The 17,375-nt window shown below is 43.3% G+C and overlaps 1 protein-coding gene across 1 annotated transcript; it reads right to left on the bottom strand.

Annotated features, from left to right (window-relative positions):
- Window positions 1–6: 6 nt before the first annotated feature.
- LOC119434765 (isoleucine--tRNA ligase, mitochondrial-like) lies at window positions 7–16,810 on the bottom strand (the record flags this gene model as incomplete). The annotated part of the gene is made up of 14 exons (XM_037701838.2): window positions 16,295–16,810; window positions 14,792–14,907; window positions 13,592–13,767; window positions 12,046–12,285; window positions 10,926–11,080; window positions 9,622–9,724; window positions 8,320–8,413; window positions 6,205–6,310; window positions 4,490–4,592; window positions 3,620–3,748; window positions 3,120–3,251; window positions 1,922–2,028; window positions 1,212–1,360; window positions 7–34 (listed from the first exon to the last, which is right to left on the bottom strand). Coding segments are annotated over exons 1-14 (1,760 nt in total), but the record flags the coding sequence as incomplete, so codon positions are not given.
- Window positions 16,811–17,375: the final 565 nt, after the last annotated feature.

Genomic DNA, 17,375 nt, shown 5'->3' on the forward strand with positions numbered 1-17,375 from the left:
GTGTGCCACATACGCCGGAAAACACCAGTGTCGTCTGCTCAGAGGGCAGAAGAAAAAAAGAAAAAGACATCAAAAATTAGCTGCCAGACAGGAAGTCGTCAACATTTAAGCAGAGCTACCTGAAGCTACTACACGAGGTAAGCAACGAGCCAGTAAATGATGCAAAACGTTGCTAAACAAATGGCAAAAAAATTTCCTCTGGAAGTTATGGTGTTGAGAATGGTCTTTTAATTGCTGACTAAGTGTCTTGAAAAGTGTCTAAAGCTTTATGGAATAATGAATAAATTAGCTGTAAATAAATTATAAGGTTTTATGTGGCAGAACCACATAATGATTATAGGCACACGTTAGTGGGGAACTCCGGAATACCAATGGTGACCACCTGTGTTTGTTGAATGTACGCCTAAATATAAGTACACGAGGGTTTTTTGCATTTCATCTCCATCACAATGCGGCTGCTGCAGCCAGGATCGAACAATTAGCTGTAAGAAGGAAATTGCCACTGTTCCTTGCAGAAGCTCTTCTTCAATTATAGAAAGCTACAAGAATGCATAGAAGACAGGATTCTACCTTATGCTGCAGGGTCAAAGAAAGTGTATAAAGTGTATTCGGGTTTGGTGGTGACCATGGTGCCTTTCAACAGCTTGTACCGAATTCTCTCAGCTAGCAACTCTCTGTACAATTCTGTAGTGTCACAGTGCTTAGTATTCAGCGTCCAGTATTGTAAGCACTGCCACAGTGATGATGATGATGATTTATTGGCATCCCCTTTGAAACGGGGCGGCGACAAATAGTCACCTAGCCTGCTTGATTTAATCAGGTATATTATACAGGTTCTTTATCCATCATTTTTGTATACCTCTCATTATTTTTATTTTTCAAAAATTTACCTTGTACCGCTGCCTATGATTTTAAGAGATCAGGTCGTATCCATCTTTTCCCTGCTTTCTTTCCACCAGTACTCTAATCGTCTCTTGCTGATCTCTATGGATGATCTGTTTATGTTTCCTTCCACTTTAAACCCAAGCGCTTCTGGGAGTTGCACGTTACCTACGGTTCTCGCTGGGTGGATCCCGTCGCATTCCATTAGGATGTGCTGAGTGTCTAGTACATTTAGTGTGAAACCTTGTGTGTAGTACAGTGTCTAGTACATTTAGTGTGAAACCTTGCACACTGGACACACTGACCGAATGTAAATGATAAGAACTTACACTTGCCAGGGTCTGCATGGTGGTAGAAGACTTCTTCTGCAAGGTGCGGAACTACCGGAGCGGTAAGCTTCACCAGCACGTCTAGCACATGACTCAAAGCCGTCTGGCAGGACCTCCGATTCGCGGAGTTCTCCGCGTCGCAGTAGAGCCTGTGAATGCACACAATGTCATAGGGAAACCAGAGTGCAGCAACAAGCGTCATAAGCAATGAGGAGATAACTATTCATCAGCATACATTGATAGCCTTCATTATGGCTTGTTGGTGGGCTATTAGTTGCCTCTGGATTGTGGTGAAATGTTTAACACAAACGGACATAGGAAGAAGGCAACAATGCAACACATGGGCGTTTGTATGTGCCTGATTTTGCATTAATTCAAACATTTCTTGTAGTCGCCTTAGTGGCATTATGTGCACAAACAGGTTACCTTCTTTCAAAGATCGTAAATTGACATAAGGGTTATGTCTTACGCACATGCCAGACAAATAAGTTCATCACTCCTTCATAGTGAAATTTTTTGCGCACACAATCGACACAAACACAGTGAAGGGGGGACACACTCGTGTGTCCCCCCTTCACTGTGTCCGTGTCGATTGTGTGCAAAAAAGGTTTCACTATGAATTCGTACCAACTCGCCCGACTATCAGTTCTGCTGCAGTTCATCACTTCAGTTTACCCTTCTGACTTGTACCGATGTAGAGTGATGCTCACCTGTCCTTCACAGCTTGGAAGTAGAAAGATGACGCTTCATTTACAACGAAGTTCAGCACAGCAGAACAGGCATGGTTGTACCTCATTTCATCATACAGGGATGTGACCTGAGAAAAAAAAAGAAGGAAAAGAGCAAAGTTTGCATTGGCGATTACACACGCTTTATCTTGGAACAGCAATTAACAGGGCGAGTTATAGACACCATCAGCTATACATTTAACTGCAACAAATACATAACTATCTCCGTTAGGAATTATAAAACTAATAATTTTGCGTATCAATGCACTGAGAAAGTTAGCATTTTATTGTGATGGCTGTCGGTGATGAAACCAACATTTTTTTTTTTTTTTCATAAACCGAATCAACTGAATGTTGCACAAATAGGAACACCAGGTTACATGACTCTCCCAACTAAACTGGCTGGCTCGTTTGTGCTCAAATTTCACACAGACACATTTCGCAGTGTATGCAGCTTAATATCGTGTGTGAGTTAATTACTTACCTGCTTCATCCAGAATAATTTAAAAGTATGTATCATCTGCTGCAACAATGGTTACATAGTGGCTATATAGCAGTTACATGCCAGATGAAAATTTGAGATTTTGCAGGAACGGCACAGTGGTATCATCTCTTACTGTAATGGTGCCACTGTTCTGTGTGAAACTTGAGTGTGAACGAGCCAGTGGCTTGGCCAGAAGAGTCATCTGTACCTAGTGCTCCTATTTACACAACATTTGGTATATTGTCACAAAAATATCAAGCTGTTTTACAGAACTCCACATTCATGCAAAGATAATTGCTCAGAATAACAGAATGAGTGCCAAGGGAAGGGACACATAGGGACGTATTCTGCGATACTATCGCCTTCGTGTGACGTAGTGCTCAACCAGCCAATCAGCGCGCCTGACGGCCGAGATGATACTATCACTGAAAGTGATCGTCGCAGAATATGTACCATAGTTAAAAGCAGCAGAGAATTCGAGAAAGCATGAGATCAGAAAATTTGCAGGCATACGATGGGCTTAACTGGCACATTACAGGGTTAATCGAAGATCTAGCTGGTTTTAAACTGAAATACACTAAATGCTGGACCTGGACATTCGCAGAGCCGTACCAAATAGCCACACCAAACTATATTCTGAGAGAGGGTGATGCTGCATGAAAATTCAACAAGCAGAGCAAAAATCCAAAGCTTTACCCGATCATGAAATCCTCGCAGAAGGTGGAGCATGAACCGGTCTAACGGGAGCATCTCTTCGTACGGCAAAACGTGATGCGAGTAATCGAAGTCGGAGAGTGCTCCAAGGCAGAACCTCAGCGTGCCCCGGAGCTGTAACAATGGAACCACATAAAAATAAACAGTGTTAATTATCTGCAAGGTTAACTCGTCATCTAGAGAGATTTTCAACAGCATTAACCGGGCACACTGTGAAGAAGTGAAAACGACAAGCTGTTAGCCAGGTTTCAACACTAAAGGGAGCCACCTGACATAAATCGTCTGTCGGCTCCCTGCTGCAGCACAAATGCACAATGTAAAGAAGAATGAATGCAGTCGTCTTAGTGTCGACAACCATAATGGGTTCCTTTGATAAAGATGCGAATGTCTCTTTTCGCCTCTTGTGACGCACAAGAGAGTAGGAGAAGCACTAAAATATAGTATGCAAACAAGTACAACAATTTCTGGAGTTTCACTCGGACCTTTGCAACGTTTTCTTGGCACTCTGCCAGGACGTGCTTGGCTACAGGAACATTTTCGTGGTTGCTTGTGTGGGCGGCGACCCACCACCGAAGCACGTCGACTCCAAAGGCAGGGTCCTTTTTGAGGTCCTGAAGACAGGTGAAAGCAAAGGCAGTGTAGGTGGCAAGACAAAGGTATTCTAATTGGCTGGTTGAATTAATAATTAATCAGCTCTTTAAACCTAACTCCATTGAGCTAGTGGACTGCATTCACAGAGATGAAGCTAAACCGATACTATATTCCTGATGTCTGTATTTGTTTCATTTGCAAAGGAGTTGAAGGGACCTTGGCCTCAACACTATATATATAAAGTCGGGTAATGAAGCAATAGTCTAGGAAACATCTGGCATGGGTATCTTCAATGACATGATTGTGCCCCTCCATACATATCTTTTTTTTTTTTTTTTTTTTTCCCTCGTGCAGAGAGAGTAACACAGCAGCCCTCGCGCTGGTTCATTTCATCAGTACGTCTACTTTCAACTGTGCAGTTCTCACGGCAACTCGGACAATAGCAAGTCGGCTCTGTGCTATCAAGAAACCAGCCATCTAATTCTAAAAATTAATCTCTTCCGGTATATTTTCGTTGACATCACTTCTCTGAATCACTTATCAATGAACTATGCTGGACCTATCACTTTCTATTTTGGCTTATGTTGCTTAGGTACTCTTTTCTCTTAAGTCTGGTTTCACCGTCTTTTTATGCTGTGCATCACTACATGCATTAAGGTGGATTATCTGCCTCGGCTTAAGACCTAACCTGAAGAGTGCCAAGGCTCATTAGCAAGTCATAGTCAGATTATTAAAATAATAAGCAGGACTACAACACTCGCCTTTCCACCCTTTGTTATCGTCTCGGGGTCAATGACGTTCCCCAACGACTTGGACATCTTGCGGCCCTCAGCATCCAGTGTGAAGCCATGCATGTACAGTTTCCTGGCGAGTTGCCAAAAAATTATTAAAACAAAAAACGAAACAGACTAAAGAGTGAAAGTTATTCTGTAGTATTAAATATGCAAGATCGATGTGCCACTTTAAATGGAGCGCTACTTGTGACATAGTTGCTTGGCACAAGGCCCATCTGCAGTACTATCTACATCCAGTTTTGCAGCAGCAGCCCAGCATTTAGACATCCATAACTTGCTCGCAAGGTATGACGGGGCTTTTGCAATGCACATGTGCCAAAATTGCTTCCAGCTTAGGGTATCAAAGGGTGACCTACCTTATCCGTGCACTACGTTCTCACAATTTATCACCACATTTCTTGGAAAGCATGAAGCCTTCCTACTTGTTGATTCAGGGTTGAATGGCAACACCTGATAAGCTATCATAGCAACAGGGCAGTGACGTGTGCGGAAAACAGGCTTTCAGTTTAACCTCTCTCCAAAATTCATAGGCTTCCTTATGCATGCTTGCATACACTAAATATGCATTATATATGCATTCATGTATATAAGATGTATGTGTGTGTGACGTAGGTGACATGCTGAAGCACCTCCCCACCCACTATACAAAATATGCTGGCTATGCCACTGCAACATAGCCTCTTCTTTTTTTATAGAGAAGTGAGTTCAGTTATTACTCTCAAAAGACTGTGGTAGGCATAGTTTTTCTGCTGGTTACCTCCATCCTTAGTCCCTTTGGTCCGAAAGGATGGCACAACAAAATTACTCCACATCGCTTAGACCCCAAGCAGTAGTTCAAAAAGATTATGTTGGCTCTACATAGGGCCAATGTTGCCCAGTGTAGGGCCAGTGTCAGCCGATGTTTGATCTACGCTGTCCTACTTTTATGTGCTGCAACAGATGTTCCACACCTCCTTTCAACAGGGACGAACTGCAAAACGCCCCTGTACCGTGCATTGGGTGCACATTAAGGAACCCCAGGTGGTCGAAATTAATCCGGAGTCCGCCACTACAGCGCGCCTCATAATCGGATCACAGTTTTGCCACATAAGACCCAATAATTTTAAATTTTAATGTTCCACAGCACAGTGCGAGACCACAAGGCACGGAGTTCTAAAGAAGCATGTTCAGTTTTAGGATTTTTACTAGCTTTCAACGAGATTGAAAGAAGCCCCTGTGTTCCTCCCCCTAGCTTACGCATGCAACAAACAGCACCGATGCATGACACCTCAATGCATGCGACCACATGCAACCGATCAAACTTTCTCCACAAGATTCACTACACCGAAGCAAGAATTAATACTACAGGTTTTAGTATGAAAAGTGCATTCTTTTCCTTCATAAAAGAATGCACAAGAAGCTTGGTAAACAGGGCTGAATCAAGGCCAGTTCATATTTCCAACTGGTAACTTTCAGCACGGGGAACACTTATATTGCCTGCTCAGAGGCTTAAGCTGTGCAATGCAAAGTACCACGTTCACTACCTTACCAAACCTGAAAGGCGTGGAAGAAGGGACGAATTGCTGTGCTCACTATAACATTAAAAATTAACTACTCCTATCTGCATAAAGGCACATTCGAGTGTTGCCCATACACAACTAGGTGTCTCACATAGTGTCCCTAAGACTCAGAGATGTGATTACCTGTAAGGTGCTTTGCCCGTCAGTGCGACACTCGTGAGTAGCGAAGACTGGAACCAACCTCGAACCTGGTCGAGGCCTTCCAGGTAGACGTCTGCTTGGCAAGGTTCTGAAAGAACAAGTGCGTCTGCATTAACGAACAGGAATTTATACGCATACATACACTCTTAAAGGGGCCCTGACCCACGTAATCGAAGTCGAGAAATGCATTTGAAGTTAAATTATACTAGGCATTTCAGAAATGCTTTGCAGCAAAAAAGTTCTTCAATGCGTTCAGCAGAAACGTAGTTATTGGCAATCAAACTGTTCGCAGTGCTTCCGCTCCTTCAATGATTTGCACTGCGAAGGCTACGGCGGAGCGGGGTGTGCCCACAACTCTCCGCCTACTGAATGTCACCGTGGCGCACAGTTCAAATTTAATTTTGGCTGTTCACGTAGATGCCACTAATTCAGATTTTGGCACCTACGACGTGCCAAATGCGGTTGTCCTCAGCGAGCCGCAGTGTGCTCAGCCAATGGACTCGTTGCGGCACCCCGCGGTGGCCACACTACGTAGCAGACCACAGCTATATGCAACTGCAGCGTTTGCTTTGTGCACGACAAGGCTAGAGTGCGCGCTCGCGCTCATATGCTCCTGTCTGGCTGTGCTACGTGGTGCAGACCGGCTTTGTCCTGCACCAGCTTGATCGACAAATAGTAGCCACATTCAACGTGCACATTTTGAAGCGCTATCAATAGCCCATTATGAAGCGATGTCTGCCAAAATGTCTAACCAAGAGCAGCCAGGAGTGAGCGCATGCTGGAAAGTGTACGTGTGGTCTCACCTTAAGTGTCACCTGGTTAGAGACTAGTTTAGTGTCCAAAACTAGTCGAAATTATCGAGACCTGACGGCTACAACACCAATAAGCAGGGTGGCCAAAGTTTACTTCCTATACAGGCGGCTGCAGATGAGCATGAACATAGGATAGTGCGCTGCTTCCCGAAGTATGTATTTTTTATCGAAATTCGAAAGCAGATTTTTGCTTACTTCAGCTTGCTTATTAAAATGCATCAATAAATATACACATACACAGTAACACTAACAAGAAGCGCACTTATCCAAACACCCTTCTTGATTGATGTCAGCTATTGGCCAATAGCAGCCGCGTAAGGGAATCTGCTACACGACGAAATAGCGCGTCCAGAAAAGAGTGAGGAGCAGGTTTCTATTGAAAAAAGAGCGTTTGAGAGAAAGGTGACTTCGTGCTCTGCTTGTGAGCTCCATGCGGCGCACACAACTGCAAAACTTGGCTGAGATGTTCACAGCAATGTATGCTATCTGCGGACTGTGTTTTTTCACCAAGCTCGAGGGGTGGTTCAGGGCCCTGTGCATGGGAAGAGTCATCCTTACATGCTCAATTCAACGAGTCAGGCGAACCAGAGGCCACCTCATTGCTGCTTTTTCTGTGGCAATAAGGATGCAATGGGTTCAAGAAAAATTATAAAACACATAGGTTCAGAATGTAGTCAAGTGCAAACAACATAAAACTAATTTTTGAGCATGTAAGCTGTTCTTGCGTGTTACTTGCACCTCCCTAATTACAACAATCAGCACCCGCCGTGGTTGCTCAGTGGCTGTGGTGTTGGGCTGCTGAGCACGAGGTCGCAGGATCGAATCCCGGCCACAGCGGCCGCATTTTGATGGGGGCAAAATGCGCAAACACCCGTGTACTTGGATTTAGGTGCACATTAAAGAACCCCAGGTGGTCCAAATTTCCGGAGTCCCCCACTACGGCGTGCCTCGTAATCAGATTGTGGTTTTGCCATGTAAAACCCCATAATTTAATTTTTTTTAACAACAAGCACAAAAAAAAAGAAGAGTGCACTAATAATTGCATACAACACCGTTTAAAAGTAATCCCACATAATTATCTTCACGCAAAGCAACATAGCTTAGTACGCTTAGTCGTCACTGCGTCCACTGCTGCTTTCTATTGAAGTGTGGTATGGCTTTACAGCAACACTTTCGTTGCTGTGAAGCCACTGCACGTTTTTGCAGAACACAACACCAGCTTGCAGGGGACAGTTTTCTGCTATTAGAAAGTCGAAATAGCTTTAATATGTCATTTTTTACTTACCTGGAAGAACCATTTTCCAGCTGAGCCCGCTATCGAGCCAGATGTCCATAATGTCTTGGCCTCGTGTTAAAGCCGCATCCTTACCAACTCCAAGCTGATAAAGAAAGTGAAACAAAATAAGACATCAGCCAAGTTCAAAAACAAAAATAACATGAGTTGGACAGCAAAAGTGACATTCAGCAAATGGTTAGAAGGTCCCATTTTAAGTGACACAAAATCACAACTACAGTGCACTGTTTGAGATTGACCCTCATAACTGAAAGTTTCATCACAATTTTCTTTTTCCAGGGACTTCCTGTATGTTACTTTCTCCTCACCTCTCCTCTCTTCTTCAGCTTCCCTTGCACCATAAAACCCCACATCCATCATCATCATCTTCTTCAACTTCCTGCACTACCATTTGCTATTCGCATCTAATCGAATCTTTGCCATTGATGGTGACGTTTCTATGCAAGGTTTTCAGGTGCTTCGTTTCTCTGCGGACCAACTTTTGGGAATCTTTCCTTTTCACAACTGTTATGTTCCATTTTGCGTTTCCTAAATTGATGACTTGTCACCAAATAGTCTTACAGACAAGTTCTTTCCGTCTTATAAAGCAACTATGCCTAGCACAGGGGTAGCCAAACTGCGACTTTCAAGTGACGGCATTTTTTTTTTTTTTTTTTTTGAGGGGGGTCTCCTTACATCTCACAGCTGACTACTTGGTTAGAAAAGTCACTGTCCACTTCTGACCTAAATTTATGCAATTTACTGTACTAACTTTTGCTGAATTTAGTCAGTTTTTACAAGCACATTTATTTTCCACTCTCAAATATTATGCCATTGCTTCTTACCGAGAAGGTAAGGCAGTCAGTCAGAAGAAAGCCAATGACACTAAGGTCTGAAATTACCGTGTTTCGCAGTCGCTTGTGAACAATGTGGTTAACTCCTTTGAAGCTCCATGATTATGTCTGCCTGGCCACTTCTTCACTAACATGTGGTCACTAAAGGTTGGCAGGACAGCATCTATTCAATAAAGGCAACTGAACTGGCTTGTCAAGCAAGCTCTTCATGTACAGCCATGAGCAAAATCAAACAGACAAAAAAAAAGCATAAAGTAGAACACCTCCATAATAACTTCAGAGTTCTATTTTTATTTTGCATTGTTACGTATACAGTCGCTGAAGATGGTATAGGCCCTGAACTAAGGTGCCTAAGCCAACATCATGTAAGTTGGTGAAAACAGAGCCAACAGAATGTGTTCGTGTTTCAAATAACCACAATACTACATCAAAAGGAGGAGGCAAAGGGCGCATTTCAGACCTGTTTGCGCACTTCATCAGGCAAAAGCTCCTTGTCAGTGGCTGTCCACCACACATCCGGTCCTCTTGCGTTCATAAGCTTGCAGACGTGTCCGACGAATTCTCTGTAATTTAATTTTCAAGCTAAAACAGAGACACATAATGTGAGCGCAAAGCATGCGCTCTGCTAATGCACAGAAGTTGCGCACTTGAGTGAGGTACTTCTAACGTATCACAAGTTGATGACTAAATCCAGAGTGAAATGATATGCTCATACAGACACAAACGCTGCGTTAAAGTTGTGCGTCATTATGCATGCATCTAAGTAGCTTATATAATGGTTTGGTGCAGCAAAAGAACCAAGTAAACAAGTCACGAGGTAAACGCTAAAGGCCTGAACGAAAAGTTATGGCTGCACAAGAAATAGCACTACGTTGTACAAAAGGAATAAGTTATGAGGCTTTGTATAGGTCACATGTTTGAAATACTTAATGCTTTATCTTGGAAACTCTGCAGTATGTATAACTGGCATATGTAAATACACAAGGATCAGTAGCGCACCCAGGATCTCTGCCAGGGGGGGGTTGACAGTTTGCCAATACCATCTAAACAGCACTAATTTCGATTTCTTCACGGGAAATTGTCAATAAAATGCGCTTTTTGCGAGTGTGCAGACGATTGCGCGTCTTACATCTTAGTTACAGTACTCAAATGCGTAAGGAAAGAAAAGGGGTTAAACAAAAGGGTGGGTCAAGTCGGCCTCAGGGGGGGGTTCCAACCCCCGAATCCCCCCCCGTCGGTGCGCCACTGACAAGGATGCTAGCAGCAGTAAAAGCTAAACAGCCAAAGGAATAAAAATTAGAAGCCTCAAATACTGAAGAATGAAAAGATATTCGGGTCCTGCATGGAAACATAAACACATGTTGACACTGACTAAAGTAACATTCTACAGCCTAAAGGACAAGGAGTGAAAAGATAAAAAACTAAAGGGCTGGAATACAAAGGTACTAAAGGTTATTTAGGCTGCTACCACATGTGAAGTTGGTAAAAAAACAATGGCAGAAGTAAAAACGAAAAGACTAAATGAGTAAAAACTAAAAGATGCTGCAGTGAATGCTTCGCGCGTAGGAGCTAGGAGCATAAACACCCTTTAGTTTTCTAGTTTGTGGCCTTTTAAGGACTTCCTTACCTTTCAGTTTTTACTGCGATCGGCATCCAATTGCGAAGCCTGGTGTTCTATTGTGCTATGACCATATTGTGATAACAGTTGCCAACCAGGCAATGTGTCCATTGTCTGTCAAACTAGTGGATAAAACTTGCAATCACCTTGAAGTGAGTGACCTTTCATCCTGAAAAACCACCGGTATTGGGACGCCCCAGTACCGTTGCCTGGAAATGCACCAGTGGGGTCGCTGCGCCAACTGGTTCTCAAACATGGTGCGCGCCGATTCCGGCAAAATCTGCACTCGTTTGAGGCAGCCCTGTTGAGACGGGGACAGAAAAAAATGGGCAATAGAAAAAAAAAATGGAAGGAAATGATCAGAATAGTACTCAAGCATCACATAGTAGTCACAATGGTAGTGGTGTTGAGCTTTATTCAAAGCAATTCAAAAGAGCAGCGGCAAAATAGTACATTTCAAAAAGCAGTAATTTACACATTGCATGAGTTCGAGCCAAAATGCTTCTAAAGAATAAATAACAGCAGGAAACTCACAGGACAGTTACGAGTGTGTAACGCAATTGTTTAAGCGTTAGTTGTGGAACGGGCTAGGTGTTCTCACTCCCAATCTCAAACTCGCTGAATCTCTTCGGAGTTCCTAGTGGACTGAAAGGCAACTATAACTGGAAAAATATATATATTTTTCTCCAACATTTTCTTCCGCGACACACCGGCGTGCACGAAGGACAAATAACAGGGGCACTTTTTTGTTCGCTTTCGTGCTGCTGCTGCTTTCATTACGAATTTATCAACCAGCTTGTTCTTGTACCGCATTAACCTTGTGTTAAAGGTGCAGGGCTGTATGGGTAAGGAGCTTAGGAGCGGGTATGAAGACGAGAGGAATTCCCCCCAAACAGACTTCAGTATTCCCAACAACCCAATAATTCAACAGTGATATCCACAATGCAGCAGACCTCCGCACTCAACTTTAAGGTTACCATAAGCCTAAACACATGGATTACTTCTGGCATAATGGCAGTACCAGGACAGGTGTGCATGCCATCCAGGGCGTGGTGAGATTAGTTCATTCACATATTGGGGGAATAACCCATGCCCCCAATCTGTACTTAAACCTTTTTTTATTCATAGTGCCAGTATTACATGTGAAAATATAGTAAACTGTCCCTCTGTGACTGAATTGCTACTGCGAGAAAAATACAGGACACAACGTTTTCTAGCAGCATTTCACTTTTGTAGGCAGCTCATGGCTCGTAGTGGGTCCATTACCAGTGCCCGCTGCCTCATGTCATCGTCGAGGTTGATAAACCACTGCCGAGAAGACCTGACGATGACGGGCTGTTTGCTGCGCCAGTCGTAGGGATAACTGTGGGTGTAGCTGCCAGTTCGGATGACGTGATTGGCCAGCAGCTTTGTGACGGCCTCGGCGCCCTCGGTCAGCACTGGAAGACCGCGCAGCTCTGGCCTGCAGCTTGATGCGAAACGTCCCTCCTCGTCCACAAGACAGTCCTAGCAATATTGAGAAGATAAAAAAAAAAAAGACCATGTCTCATCACACATAGAAGAAATGTAACTCAGAAATCAGGAGGAATGATGAACCCTGTTATGCCAAAACACAGTACCACATCAAGTGAAGCTAGAACAACTTGTTCCCCTCTATTTGAGGCCATGGGGAGTATATTTGCACAAAAAATAATAACAAAATGTAATTTTACTTGTCACTTAATTTGTACCATAATAATTAATTAATAGTTGGTTTACTGAACGATCTACAATTGGAAACTCGTAGACTTAGCATTTTCAATACACTAGAGTGAGTTAAGTTTTCCATGCTTAAATCAGAGTTCTGAGGTATTAAAGGTATTAAAAAAATAACATTTTGTTTTTGTTTTTTGTGCCAGAACCGGTGATCTGATTATGAAGCATGCTGTAGTGCAGGACTCCAGATTAACTTTGACCACTTGGGATTATTTAACGTGCACCTAAATCTAAGTGCAAGAACTTAGATTTATGTGCATGTTAAATAATTCCAGGTGGTCAAAGTTAATCCGGAGTCCTGCACTACAGCATGCTTCATAATCAGATCGCCGGTTCTGGCACAAAAAAAACAACCAAATGTTGTTATATGCATTTCATATACTATCTGACGTATTACTTATAATATGTTGAGCATTACAGGGTTAAAGGTTATTGAAGTTGTAGAAATTCCACTGCACGCTTCTCGCACGTAAAAGAAAAGACGCTTAGCAAGTACATACTATAAAGGTTGGGAAACACAAGACCTTAAATTTGACGCTGAAGTTTGTCTCGGAATGGCGGACTAGGCATCATCGACACTACCGTAATGTAATGACACAGAGCGAATAAGGATAGGTATGATAATGATATGATAATGTGAATAAGGATAGGTATGATGGCGCTGCTCGTTACAAAAAGAAATTAACGAGTGCTGCACACACTTTTAGGCTGCACTCGCATGTGGCAGACACGGCAATCGCGAGAAGCGAGCCAGGATGCATGACGTCACGATGCATCCACCACCTCCCGAGTACCAAAACAAATACTGGTTTGTAGAAACAGCTTACTATTCTTTTTTCTTTCTAGAAATTAGAGGATTTGGATAATGATATAACATGAAAGAAACGACGGATCAAAAATGTCATGTCAGTAATACTCCGAAGGAAAACTAGCGATAAACATAAACTTTAAGTAAAGTGATAGATTATGATGACGAAAACCTTTAAAACCTCTGTTCTGCACGAAGAGATGACTTAGTCAAGGACAACAGATCACCATAGAAAATGGGTGAACATACCTCCATAGCTATACCGTGCTTCAGGGCATTCTGGTAATCCTCAAAGCCATGGCTGGGAGCCGAATGGACCAATCCCGTGCCTTTATCCATGGTTACAAAGTCTCCCGGCAAAAACCTCAGCTCCTTGTCAGGATAGAGAGGGTGTGCATACGTGGCGTCGGATAACACGTCGCTTCCTGCAGATGAAACAGGCAGAGAAGGCGCAGCAATATGAATAATTAAAAAAAAAGAAAGACGCCCTTACTGCAACTTTTACTGGATGCTGTACTCGTCACTGTCATTTGAAGCATCAGAAGAAATAGTTTCTTTTTTTTTTTTTCCAACCCAAGCTCCTGTCGCTCTCTCTGTCACTAGGAGTGCACTGGAGGCAATCAGTACGGAATTAATGTGACTTGAATTAATTTGAGTTTGAAAGAGCAGTTGAGAGAATACTGTGCATTTATGCTCAACGGTATTCACAAAATCCAAAAATCTGACTGCTGAACTGCCTGGGCATATTCTATACTATACCCGGAATACACAACGTACCAGAGAGCCTGTCACTATTAACTGTTTACTATTGTAAGTGCTACTATCACTGCAAGTAGACTACTGATGATGGTTGATAGCATTAGCATTGAAAGCAACACTAAAGCTGTGAGAAGTAGTGTAGTGGACGGCTGTGAATAAATTGTGGCTGCCTGGGATTCTTCAACGTGCACCTAATAAGTGTGAAATGCAATTGCTGCGGTCAGGAGTCGTACCCACGACCTCATCCTTGGCAGCAGAGCCCCTTCTGGTCTATGTCTATGATAAGTCCCTGCTTCACTAAAACTCCCCACAAACAGAACAGAGAACAATACCAGTAGCACGAGCAACGGTAGTAGGTGAAAGCTGGCCACGACAACTATCAATTTTAAGAACACCAATTTGGCCCATGAGGTAGTCACACTGTAAAATATAACCTGTGAAAATCCTGAAGATATTCAATATAGAGGCTCTTCGTCTTAAATGATAGCGACAACATGAACTCTCTACTACCAACTTTAACCCTCTAAACATGGTTGCCAAATATCGCCCTCAAAGAAGCACTTCATAAAAGCATTTTTGCCTGGCTGCCACAATGATTTTAAAATATCCATCTCCTTAGGATATTTTTGCGAGTGTTTGACAAAAAATGTAGGTGTGGCAGCAATGTAAAACCATGGGGAAGAGAATTACCTGCGAAAGTAGCTACAACCTCCAAATCTTCTTTGAGTTTTTCCTGAAGGTGAGAGATCAGGTCCGAAGCCACGAGCAAGTGTCTCCGAGTGTTGCTCATTCGAACAATGCTGTACCTGCAAGTTTTCAAACGCTGCAGTCATTCGTACAGTCATGCATAGCAGAGCAAGCACATTCTCAGCCAACAGCCTTCGAGCTTTCCGATACGACTGTGCCACACGCTCATCCGTGTCTAACTTAGAAAATAAGCACATCACAGGAATGCCTGTGCTGGATCACATACAGACTGATGATTTTTCCTCCTTCTTCATAAGTGCAGCTATCATCAAAACAAACAAAGCCAGTAAGTGCATCATGACAGCAGAGTGCAAGACACCTGGTAAACCTCCTGCTCCTGCACTGCTTCAATATTTTGCACAAAGTTGAACTCTAATCTAAATCTCCCAGAGCTTCTAGCGCCAGGATTTACACAAGACGCCGCCAGGACTCCCAAAATTCGTGATACTGGTGGCTTCGTTTGTTTTGACAAAGGCTGTACCACGGGCTGTACCTTTATTCTCTCAACTTACAACAAGAGCAACAAGACGCAGCTCAGACTTGTGATACTACTGCAACACTCATGACGCTAGCAGCTTTGTTTCTTTTTATAAAGCTTGTACCTTTAATGCCACTGTACTGACCTAAAGGCAATAAGAATGCACTTTTGTGGTCCCCTGAAGCATACTACATATAAACTTTAAAATTTGTAAAAAATCTTGTGGACACAACACCGGCCAAGATGGAAAAGTGGGGAGGGGAAGGAATAGCATGCATTCCCTTTTAAGTCTTCCCCTAAGCATACAACTTTTGTGGGATACGTATCCACTTTATTAACCCTTTCAGCGCCACTGATGTACAGGTATGCTTCTGCGTTTCTGTCCCGCCATGTTCCTTTTGACATTCCTTTTGTCAGACAGGAATGCAAAGACCACACCAAGTAGGATTTGCCATTATCCGTGTAATTTTTTTCATTTCTGCACAACCAAAAATTAACCTGTTATGTTCGTTTTATATCTGAGAGAAAAAATAACGATGCTGGTGGTGCATCATTTGCAATAAAACCCGACACTGAAAGGGTTAAAAATGATCTACCTTCAGACGCACCAAACCAACAAGCAGCACACTTTGAACAGCGGAGACTGACCAGCAACACATTGTTTTTAAATCGCAGCGCCTTTTTCAGCAACTTCGCAGTTGTCAATTTCACATGCTTCAGAAATATGTCTGTATAAACGTGCTCAAAGCAAGTACTGGCATGCTCTCATCGTCGAAAGACTTTCAACAGAAGGTTCAAAGACTGCCGAGCGAAACTTTTCCACGAACGGAAATCATTTTTCACAAAACCTGAAGCAGCATTCATGAGATCTTAGAGTGAGCGCAAATCCATAAACCGTACAGAAAATTCTGGAGATTTGGCAGGCATGCTTAAGGCATTCACAGTGAAAGGAAAGTGCGCCCACTTACTGATGATTCGGTGAGAAGCAGATGGCCTGGTTTGCTGGCAGAGTCCACGGTGTGGTTGTCCATATCAGTGCCAAAAGATCAACACCCTTTGCTGAAATTACACGTCGTTTGAAATCAATCATGAGTGCATCACTTCACAATTTCAGTGGCATAGTTTTATGTAAAAGTGAAAAGAAACAAAATGTTTGGGGAAGGAGGGAGGGGTGGACAGCAGGCATCGACAAGTTGATTGACAAGTTGAACACAGTGGGGATACATTTTTTACTTTTCCGCTCGAACATTAGCATTTCATCCTCATAAAGCTGCCTTCAAAACCTCTGCAACTTTCCTTTTTTAAGGGCTATGAATAAAGGTGCACTAAAGGCAGGCAACAAGTCTAGCTAATGTCACAGATTATTAGAGTGCCTTAACGTCCAAAGCGCCAATGTTTATTGAGAACAGTGGTTTCAAAAACGAGAAAAAGGCCTAAGCACAGGACAGATCATAAGCCTTCATGCTAAAATTGCCAGAGGGGAAATCTGGCACTAAATGCCTATTTGCATGCTTTCGGTACAATGCATTTATTCGGCGTGCAGGACAGGGCGGGAATACTGTGCCAATTGCGCCACTTTGATACTCAAGCAAATTGCTGCGCCAAATTGTGCGGAAAGCAGGAAAAATGACCGAAATTGCGCCACGTTGCGCCATAACAGCTTTGGCAAGCGTCAGCGAAAGATCGCCGCTTTGGCGCAGGGCGTTATGTCGTTCGTCTCGGAGTAACTAACTATTGTATTCTGGGCCCAAGCTTTCGTGCCTGTGATGTGTAGTGCGCGACACGGTGCGGTGGCAGGAGACTGTGATATGTGTAGTGTGCGACAAGGTTCCGTGCATTGCAGACAAGGAGCAGACGACAAGGAGAGCGCGCGCCGCTCTACCGGCCGACTGCCGAAAACGACGACGCCGAAGACCGTCCGGCGCGTGAACACGCGGCACAAAGAAACAAAGAAACAAACGAAGCGCCATCCAATTGGAAAGAACCACGGCGCTCACGGGGGCCAATGACCGATGCCCACGGAGCCCGAAAGGTGACCAATCCGAAAGG

This window comes from Dermacentor silvarum, unplaced genomic scaffold (assembly GCF_013339745.2).
Source record: "Dermacentor silvarum isolate Dsil-2018 unplaced genomic scaffold, BIME_Dsil_1.4 Seq235, whole genome shotgun sequence".
NCBI lineage: Eukaryota > Metazoa > Arthropoda > Arachnida > Ixodida > Ixodidae > Dermacentor > Dermacentor silvarum.